At 47.7% G+C, this 8,981-nt stretch overlaps 4 protein-coding genes across 5 annotated transcripts; 3 read left to right on the forward strand and 1 right to left on the reverse strand.

Moving 5' to 3' along the window:
- The first annotated feature begins 110 nt into the window (after positions 1-110).
- GCS2beta (glucosidase 2 subunit beta) lies at positions 111-2,207 on the forward strand. The gene is made up of 2 exons (XM_001357030.4): positions 111-1,235; positions 1,307-2,207. The coding sequence occupies exons 1-2, from the start codon at positions 218-220 to the stop codon at positions 1,942-1,944; spliced, it is 1,656 nt and encodes a 551-aa protein (XP_001357066.3). The 5' UTR covers positions 111-217; the 3' UTR covers positions 1,945-2,207.
- On the reverse strand, positions 2,152-2,790 carry Lamtor3 (Late endosomal/lysosomal adaptor, MAPK and MTOR activator 3). Its single transcript, XM_001357031.4, has 2 exons — positions 2,647-2,790; positions 2,152-2,577 (listed from the first exon to the last, which is right to left on the reverse strand). The coding sequence occupies exons 1-2, from the start codon at positions 2,688-2,690 to the stop codon at positions 2,235-2,237; spliced, it is 387 nt and encodes a 128-aa protein (XP_001357067.2). The 5' UTR covers positions 2,691-2,790; the 3' UTR covers positions 2,152-2,234.
- fws (four way stop) lies at positions 2,731-5,387 on the forward strand. Of its 2 annotated transcripts, XM_001357032.4 has the most exons (4): positions 2,731-2,827; positions 2,889-3,554; positions 3,609-4,691; positions 4,748-5,326. In XM_001357032.4, exons 2-4 carry the CDS (start codon positions 2,949-2,951, stop codon positions 5,324-5,326), a joined length of 2,268 nt encoding a protein of 755 aa, XP_001357068.2. In that variant the 5' UTR covers positions 2,731-2,827; positions 2,889-2,948. The 2 variants fall into 2 exon arrangements, with proteins under 2 accessions (XP_001357068.2, XP_033236046.1); XM_033380155.1 differs by lacking the exon at positions 2,731-2,827 and having other exon boundaries at positions 2,949-3,554; positions 4,748-5,387.
- Positions 5,388-7,670: 2,283 nt separating this feature from the next.
- On the forward strand, positions 7,671-8,919 carry Sgt (small glutamine-rich tetratricopeptide containing protein). Its single transcript, XM_001357033.4, has one exon. It carries the CDS (start codon positions 7,779-7,781, stop codon positions 8,841-8,843), a length of 1,065 nt encoding a protein of 354 aa, XP_001357069.2. The 5' UTR covers positions 7,671-7,778; the 3' UTR covers positions 8,844-8,919.
- The last annotated feature ends 62 nt before the right edge of the window (positions 8,920-8,981 follow it).

Below are 8,981 nucleotides of genomic sequence, written 5' to 3' on the forward strand. Positions count from 1 at the left end.
TTTGTGTAACAAGTGGCAAAATCAAAAGATCCAGAATTCCCGCTTCCCGCAATTCACAAATATTTCCCGCATTTGGTCTTCACAAAAAGCCAGATCTGACGGGAAAAAAGCTTAATCGGCAGCACTGGTCGGCACTGCTGCCGGCATTTACTATAGCAAATACCACGTAAGATTACCATTCCACACTCATACATTAGTCCCAATCACACAAAGTAATATGCACCGTGCAATAAGCCAGCAGTTGTTAGCGATATTGGCAGCGATATTAGCTTTAAGCGTGATTCTGTGTGTAGCCACCGAAGTTCCACGCCCCCGCGGAGTATCTCTAATTAAGGCAGCGCTGTATCAGCCTCGAGGGGGCGACAATAGCTGGACCTGCTTGGATGGTAGCAAAACGATTCCTTTTGTACAGGTGAACGATGACTACTGCGACTGTCCCGACGGGAGCGATGAGCCAGGCACATCCGCCTGCGCGCAGGGCCAATTTCACTGCCTCAACAAGGGCCACGAGTCTGTGGACATTCCCAGCTCGCGTGTCCAGGATGGCGTGTGTGACTGCTGCGACGGCAGCGATGAGTCACAGGTGGTTGGGTGTGCAAACACCTGTGCGGAGTTGGGCGCTGCAGCTGCCATCCAGCGCAGGAATCAAGCAGAGCTCCACAGGCAGGGTGCTGAGAAGCGACTGGAGATGATTACACGGGGTAGACAACTGAGAGCAGATAGGGAAACACGCCGAATGGAGCTGGAGCGACGTATTAAGGATCAGGAGGCTCTGAAATCCGAGAAGCAGCAGATTAAGATCAACGCCGAGGCCTTGGAAAGCGATGCTCTGGAGGTCTTCAAGGAGCAACAACGGGAGCTGGATGCGGATACCGTTCAGGCCGAAGAGGAACCCCAGCAAATGCGCCACGAAGCTTCGCTCAGCTTTGCGGTGTACGATATTAACAAAGATGGCTTCGTGGAGGTCACCGAACTGATGGTGGACATCAATCTCGACCGCGATCGCAACGGCGTGGTCACCGTAGAAGAGGCCAAGTACTTCTTGGATGAACGTGAGCGAGTGGATCTAGATGCCTTCGTCACCCTGGCCTGGCCACGCATCAAGCCCTTGAAAATGCTGGCCGAGGGTCTGTTCCAGCCCCCGCATGCGGAAGAGCAGGTTCCTCCAGTCGGAGAAGTGCCAGTTGAGGCGACCACTGAAGGAGTCCAGCCAACGCCGCCCCAGCAAACCGAAGGTAGGAAGATTTTCACTTGAAAATTATCACCATCGTTAGACATTTTTATCTAATCAGAATTAAATTTACAGAACAAGTCGACATGGAAGATAGCACGGATGGGGAGGCTGATGAAGAAGGCGACGAAGATCAGTACGATGACGAGGATGGAGACGTGGGTGTGGGGGAAGCCTCGCCGGAAGTGGAAGCTCCTGCACCGCCTATTTACGATCCAGAGACACAGCGTCTCGTAGAACAGGCCAATGAGGCCCGCAATGCCCTGGACGAGGTTGAGCGTAACATACGCGAGATCGAACAGGAAGTCAAGGAGATTGATGAGCAGAGTGCCAAAGACTACGGCCCGCAAGAAGAATGGGCAGTGCTGGACGGCGAATGCTATAACTTTGAGGATCGTGAATACGTTTACACTTTGTGTCCGTTCGACAGGGCCTCGCAGAAGCCCCGAAACGGTGGAGCCGAGACAACCCTCGGTCGCTGGGAGCAATGGATTGGCGAGGGTTACAAGTACTCAAAGCAGAAATACGGCAATGGAGCCGCCTGCTGGAACGGCCCCCAGCGGTCGGCCATTATCGACATTAGATGCGCTCTGGAGCCACGTATCACGTCAGTTGGCGAGCCCAATCGCTGCGAGTACTACTTTGAGTTTGAGACACCAGCCGCCTGCGATAGCGAAGCTCAACAGGCGGAGAACGTGCACGACGAACTTTGAGAACACGATGGAACGTAAATGTGTCGATAGCCCGAAAAGATCAGAGATTTGAAGAGGATTGTATTTTAGTTGTAGAGAGTGGATTCTTTTGAAATATCATATTTGTCGCGATCATTCCCATGCTGAAAGGAGCGAGGGCGGCCAAGCGCGGGCGAACGTCATTAAGAAATATAGTGAAATCATTCAGTCTATGCATTTAAGCAAAACTTAAGAAAACATGTTTCAATTTGAATAAAGTGTAAACAGTTAGTATTTTTAAAAGATATTTTAGTTATTTAGTAAATCTGTGTCTATGCGTGTGTCTGTGACTCGGTGACGGCCTGCTTGATGTCCTCTAGATAGCCGTCCACCTGCTGCTCCAGGGCGAGAATGTGCCCCGTATTGCAGTTTTCCGCCCCAACAAAGGTCAGGATCAATGGCAGCTTGTTCATTTGGACCACTTGATAGTTGGAATACATCGATATGATGGTCTTGTTGCGACCCAAGCCCAACTTGCTGGCCTGATCGCAGGCTGTCGTGAATGTGGGTATAAACGAGGGCATCAGGGCGAAATCCACATTCTTCTCCTGACCCACACGGAGGAGTGGAACGCCGTCACGATCTGTTATCTGTATGACGTGCAGCCCGCTGACCCTGCGTGAGGAGAGGCGGATAATGATACATGTCGTTTCAGCAATGATACATTACTGATGCGGGACATACTTCTCCAGAAGGCCATTGAAGTACGTCTTAATGTCGTCCGACATGGATAATGAGCAAAATGGCGACGGAGAAGACTTCAAACTGTTAACTTAACTTTTTTTTCAACATTCACAGCTATTTACACAAAACAAACCAAGAAACAGCTGATCCAACTATCGATATACATTATACATATATATCGGTAAGAGACCGCGGACTGCTGCGTGGAAAATAGTTTTTTCTTACTTTTCTTAAATTCTTAGCGTTCGAAAACGGGTTAAAGTAGTCATCTAGTAGTCCCTTAGCTTCAGGTAACTTCCACTATGGTGACAGGAGATCCCGGGGCCACAAAGCCCACATCTTCAGCCGGTTCAGATGATGACGACTACACATCATCCATGTCCCACCTCACCATCGGCCAGCAGATACAAGAGCTGTCCAAGCGGCTGCAAAACACCACTGAGGAACTGCATCAGCAAGTGCGTGACAAGCACGGAGCGCTGCTACAGCAGGCCACCCATGCAGGACGCTTTGATGCTGCTCTCAATACGCTAGCGGACGAAGTGCAGCGGGTACGAGAGACCGGACATCGCCTCAAGGGCCAAGTGGATACGCAATACCAATTGGTGGAGAATCAAACTCAAGTGCTGGGTCGCCTTCATGATGTCAGCCATTTACTGCGCTCGGCCGGGACGCTTCTTGCCCTGACGGCCAAATTAAAGAGCACCAAAGATGTGCTACGTCAGGCGGAGCTCCATTTCGAGCTGGCGCAGCTAATAGATGACAAGGACCTGAAGGACATTGAGTTTGTGCAAAAGGAGCGTGCTTTTGTAATCAGCTCGGGCCAGAAGATTCGGAATCTAACGCAGATGCAGTTGGTTACTGGACTCCAGGAGCGCAATCAAAATCAAGTGGTTAATGCATTGAAGGTGGGTATTGGAACAGTATTGGTGGACCTGCAGATAATCATTGTTTAATTTTAGATCTTCATGAACTTCAATACACTGGAGAAATCCCTTGAGAACCTGTTGGCCACATTCATAGCCGACATGGAGCAATCCCTCAAGGAGTGTTTTGCCGGAAACGACATTTCGGTGCTCAACAAGTCGCCCACGCAAGGAACTGGCAGCTCCACGGTTAAACCTGCTGCATCCCGTGGCCCGGGCAAGACGCCACAGTTGACTACAACGCAAAATTTCCGAGCAAAATTCTGGAAATCTTTGCACTGGCTGCTGTACGACGAGCTCTACGAAAGTTGCACCCAGATCAAACTGCTCAAAGCGGCTCTGGAGCAGATTAATCAGTTTGGTTACACTTCCGAGTCCTCGGATCAATACATACCCCGTCGCTTTTGGCAGAAAGTGCAACAGTTGCTGCGAAAATCCTTCGATGAGTGCTCACAACATGTCACCCAGACCCTGCAGGAGGGTCTGTCCAAGTTGCTGACTTCGGCGCGCGGCCTGGAGCAGCGTCTAAATGGAGAATTCAAGTTTGAGAACGAACTATTTGCTCCACTGGAGGTGGGCTACGTGAGCAAGTGCGCTGCCAACATGAAGGCTTGCCTGGCCGGCGTTGATTTGCCAGGAAATGAGACAGTGGACAACTTTATACGCGTGGCTTCCACTGAGCTGAGTGCTGCCTTGATTGATGGGCGTCTGACAAATTCGATAGCGAATGTCTTTATCGCCTGTGGCAAGGAACTGTGCACCAAACTGGAGGCGCAAATCAAATTAGGTGCCGACTCCAAGCAGGTGGTGGACCTGCCCAATCTTCAGCAGCAGCAGAATACTACGCTGGCAAATGTTCTGTATTACTACAAAGATTCAGTACGACGCATGCTGAGCGATCTGCAAGTGCAGTTCGAAAAGACCCCAGGAACGGCTAGGGACAATATTTTCCGCTCCCTGGAGCAGGCAGATTTGCTTATTGGAACCATTTTGCAGCAGATTATGGAATCAATCATTACAACTATAAGCATAATTATCCTGAGCATGCATCGTGAGCCGGGGCTAAACTCGGAGAGGCTGTCGACCACGGGTCCCTCAATGTACATGAAGGAATTGCAAGTGAGTAATCCTTAGATTTGTAATTTTCCTTCTGCTAAAAAATCGTTTGATTGTAGGAGTTTGTCAGCCGTTCCTGGTCGAATCACATTGCCCTTTTCGATGATAAGCCCATGACGACGAAATGTGGCCACGAGTTGGCAAAGCGTTGCATAGAGCTCTTCCTACACAATGTCTGCATTTTGCGTCCCCTGAGCAGAGCGGGAAGGCAGCGGCTAAAGCAGGATTGCCAGCATATGGATCAGGGCCTAAGGCCGCTCTGTGCCAATCTTGCCGAACTTGGCAAGCCCTCGCGACTTTTGCGCGCCATGTCTCTGCTTATCGTTCAGAGCCCGCAAGAGCTGGTGAAGCAAACGATCGGAGAAGATTCTCTGGTTCCCAGTTACATTGTGCTGCTGCTCCTGTTTGGCCACGCCGGAGCGGACCTTCAGTCGCCACACACCACCGCCAATTGGTCAAATGAACGTCTGATCGAGTGGTTGGATGGACATACGGCGGAAAGGGAGAAATTGGAGCTGATATCTGGGGCACTACAAAGATATAGGGATAATGCCAGGCGCAAGAATATTCAACAATATGACGAGGTCTATCCCATGATGGTGGATTATTTTGAACAGGCCCTGAAGGCTATTCCATAATTTTTCTTTATAGATCATAAAATATTTAAAATAAATTATGTTCATAACACCCTTTTAAAAATCTCTTGAAATCACTTCATAAAATCAGCAGCAAGCAGGCAAGCACAACAAAAATGGAGGGTATCATGCAAAAAAGTGCCAGCCGGCTAGGAAAATTCAATAATGCAGACAAATGTATCCTTTTATATTATTAAGACTAAGCTATAAAGGAAAGCATGATATCATAATATATTGTGGATATATTTTTAAAAATATCTTCCTTCACAGAGGACTTATGTACTTATGATTTCCCCCCGCCAGATGGTATCCTATCGTCATTCTTCGACCTGGCCATCGAAAACGGCTATGGCAACCAAGGGAGGAGCTACGCGGCCTAGACTCTAAATAGATCTCTGTGTTGTTAGGTTTAAGGATATAGATAGTACGGGTAGATACAAATGTTTTCCACTTGTTTATTTATTAATACTAAGCAAAGTTATGAGAAATACAAATGTTAAAAAATAATCCTTGCTGTATTCCGTTTCGGGGAAACTATCCCGATTAAAAAAAGGCGTGGCCCAGATCGGTTCGCAAATAGCGCAGAAAACTAAATATAGTTGATTTAGGAAAATGTCCTTGATCCTTGATAAGGACTCCATTAACTCCGGGACATTTTTTCGATCACAGGAAAGTATCGCATGTCCAGATCGGGCAACAAATTGCCGAGAAATCTAAATATGTATGGTTTAGGTTTTTGGAGTCCTTACCGAAGGATAAAGGAAATTTTTCTGATCATGGCGGGCCAATTCACCGCCGATCAGGCCTCAAATAATGGAGAAAACATAACGGGTTTGTAATTTATTATTTTTTAATATGTAGTTCAAGAAATCACCGATAGAGACGACACCGTACAAAAAAAAACTCGCGTCAATCGGCTGGGAATACCAGGCGAACATAAATCAGCAGAAGGTAGCTGATTTCTTTAATTTTAAGTGCCCCAAAACTATGCTACACTGTTTTTTGCATTTGCTACAGTTGCTTGCCACTGATTTCTGTTCGCCTGGTATTCCAGCCATTTGACGCGAGTTCTTTTTGTACGGTGTCGCCTCTATCGGTGACTTCTTGAACTACATATTAAAAATAAAAATTACAAAACCGTTATGTTTTCTCGGTTATTTGAGGCCCGAACGGGACATGCGACGGCTTCCTGTGATCGGAAAAATGCCCCTGATTTTATGAAGTCCTTTTCAAGGACCAAGGATCAAGGATATTTTCTGCAGACATATATATCTTGTTTTCTCCCTTATTTGTGGCCGTATCGGGGCGTGTCATTGCTTCCTGTGTTCGGAAAAATGTCCCTGATTTAATGGAGCCCTTATCAAGGACCAAGGATCAAGGATATTTTCTCCAGACATATATATCTTGTTTTCTCCCTTATTTGTGGCCGTATCGGGGCGTGTCATTGCTTCCTGTGTTCGGAAAAATGTCCCTGATTTAATGGACCCTTATCAAGGATCAAGGAAACTTTCCTTAATAAAAAATATCAAATTTTCTCCGCTATCTGTGAACCGATCTTTTTTATCGGGATAGTTTCCCCGAAACAGGATACAGCAAGGATGATTTCTTAACATTTTTATTTATCAGTATAAATAAATAAACAAGTGGAAAAAATGTGTATCTACTATCTAAATGAGCGCGTATATCCTTAAACATAAGAACAACAGGATATGTCTAGAGTCTAGCCCGCGTAGCTCCTCCCTTGACGATGGCCTTTTACGATCTGATCTTGCAGGGTGTGCGGTTCTGTCCTGCTGGGATAGGACTGTGTCTGTCTCAAATACGCCTCGGTAATGCTTGGATAGGTCTTCGGATACAACTCGGCTTGCGGCAAAGCGTCTTCAAAGTCCTCTGTGAAGAAAGATATAGTATTTAAAAATATATCCAAAGTTATATACTGAATTACTTACGCGTTTTGCAGGGGAAGCCCAGCGTTTGATTCGATGGCATTTTAATGGGGGGGTTGCTGACATTATTTCTAGTGGGCTTGTAGTGGGCACCAACAATTACGCCAGGAGCACATACCTTGGACCTCCCGAAATGACAAGGAGCTACGGCGGAATCACCCGCGGAGGAGGTACCGACGCAGAGGTGACTGGAAAGTCGGAGAAAACAGCGGACCCAAAAGGCCCAGTGTTCAGGTGCCGGCGGGCAGATCAGCAGATCAGGTGAAAGATACCGTGGTTTATTTTGTTAATAGTTAAAAGTTAGGATGTATTATTTTCGGTTCCACGGTTCCACGTTTTTACATCGGTATACTCTGGTATATTTTGAAAAAGAGACGGTATATTTCGGTATATTTCTGAGGTTAGACGGTATATTTTTTTCGATATGCCAGAGTGACATGCCAACATAATTTTTTTCCAAATTACCGATTTAACCAAATAAAAACTAAAAGTTTAATAATTTCAACAAGATGCCAGACGCCGTGCAGCAAAGTTTTGTCCGTTCCTTCATAGACTATTTGAAGAAGCAGCTGGATCTGATGTCCCCCGATCAGAGCGAGAGCATTGAGGTGGCCATCCAGTGCCTGCAGGCGGCATTTGATGTCGGCGAAGAGGAAACGGAGGCCGAGCAAATCGAAGCCACCGCACAGAGCACAACGAGTTCACAGCCCGGCACAGATGCAGCTGCTACAAGTAGCAGCACATCCTCTACCACTGCCGTGAACACCAAGAATATCGACATGTTCGAGCTCTTCCAGTCGCTGTACATTGAACGCAATCCAGAGTCCCTGGCGCTGGCCGAGTCAATCAAGAACGAGGGCAACCGCCTGATGAAGGAGTGTAAGTACAACGAGGCCCTGCTGCAGTACAACCGCGCCATCACCTTCGACCCCAAGAACCCGATATTCTACTGCAACCGCGCTGCTGCCCACATCCGTCTGGGTGACAACGAGCGCGCTGTCACCGACTGCAAGTCATCCCTTCTTTACAACAACAACTACAGCAAGGCTTATAGCCGCCTGGGCGTCGCCTACTCGAACATGGGAAAGTTCAACGAGGCGGAGCAGGCCTACCGCAAGGCCATTGAATTGGAGCCGGAAAATCTCGATTACAGGAACAACCTGGAAGTGAACCGCAATTCACGCAATCAGCCCCCGCAACTTTCGCACCTAACCGACGGCCTGAACGCAATGCTGGCTAATCCCACGATCCGCAATCTGTTCAGTAGCGCCGAGATTGACCTCACGCAGCTGCAATCGATGACCCAGAATCCCATGGTAATGAACACTATTGGCCAACTGTTTGCCACCATGGGCACCCCAGGCGTCGGCGGAGGACCCGCTGCTCCCGGTGGGGCTGGCCCTGGCGGTGACGGTGGTGGCGCCGCTCCACAGATCCCACCCATGCCCAACGATATGATGCAGCTGTTCCAAGCATTCGCCAGCCAACTGGTGGGGCCCCAGAACCCAGGCGCCGGCAATCCTAATGCTGGTAACGGAGAACAGCCGGGCAACCAGCCGCCCCCGAGCATCTGAAAAACAAACTATAATTACTGTATTTTTAATGTTTAAAAAGTTTCGATTACACATAACATACATATACATAAATATATATTTTTATTGATGGTAATAAATATATACCTACAAAAATATGATTTTATCAGAGAAACATAG

This window comes from Drosophila pseudoobscura, chromosome 4 (assembly GCF_009870125.1).
Source record: "Drosophila pseudoobscura strain MV-25-SWS-2005 chromosome 4, UCI_Dpse_MV25, whole genome shotgun sequence".
Lineage (NCBI taxonomy): Eukaryota > Metazoa > Arthropoda > Insecta > Diptera > Drosophilidae > Drosophila > Drosophila pseudoobscura.

What these genes read in the sequence shown, in the direction of transcription:
- GCS2beta (XM_001357030.4), top strand. Translation starts at nt 218, where the DNA reads ATGCACCGTGCAATAAGCCAGCAGTTGTTAGCGATATTGGCAGCGATA. An exon ending in GCCGCCCCAGCAAACCGAAG is followed by an intron (nt 1,236 to 1,306) that starts GTAGGAAGATTT and finishes TTAAATTTACAG; the next exon opens with AACAAGTCGACATGGAAGAT.
- Lamtor3 (XM_001357031.4), bottom strand. Translation starts at nt 2,690, where the DNA reads ATGTCGGACGACATTAAGACGTACTTCAATGGCCTTCTGGAGAA. An exon ending in TTCAATGGCCTTCTGGAGAA is followed by an intron (nt 2,578 to 2,646) that starts GTATGTCCCGCA and finishes CTCCTCACGCAG; the next exon opens with GGTCAGCGGGCTGCACGTCA.
- fws (XM_001357032.4), top strand. Translation starts at nt 2,949, where the DNA reads ATGGTGACAGGAGATCCCGGGGCCACAAAGCCCACATCTTCAGCCGGT. An exon ending in AAGTGGTTAATGCATTGAAG is followed by an intron (nt 3,555 to 3,608) that starts GTGGGTATTGGA and finishes GTTTAATTTTAG; the next exon opens with ATCTTCATGAACTTCAATAC. An exon ending in TGTACATGAAGGAATTGCAA is followed by an intron (nt 4,692 to 4,747) that starts GTGAGTAATCCT and finishes GTTTGATTGTAG; the next exon opens with GAGTTTGTCAGCCGTTCCTG.
- Sgt (XM_001357033.4), top strand. Translation starts at nt 7,779, where the DNA reads ATGCCAGACGCCGTGCAGCAAAGTTTTGTCCGTTCCTTCATAGACTAT.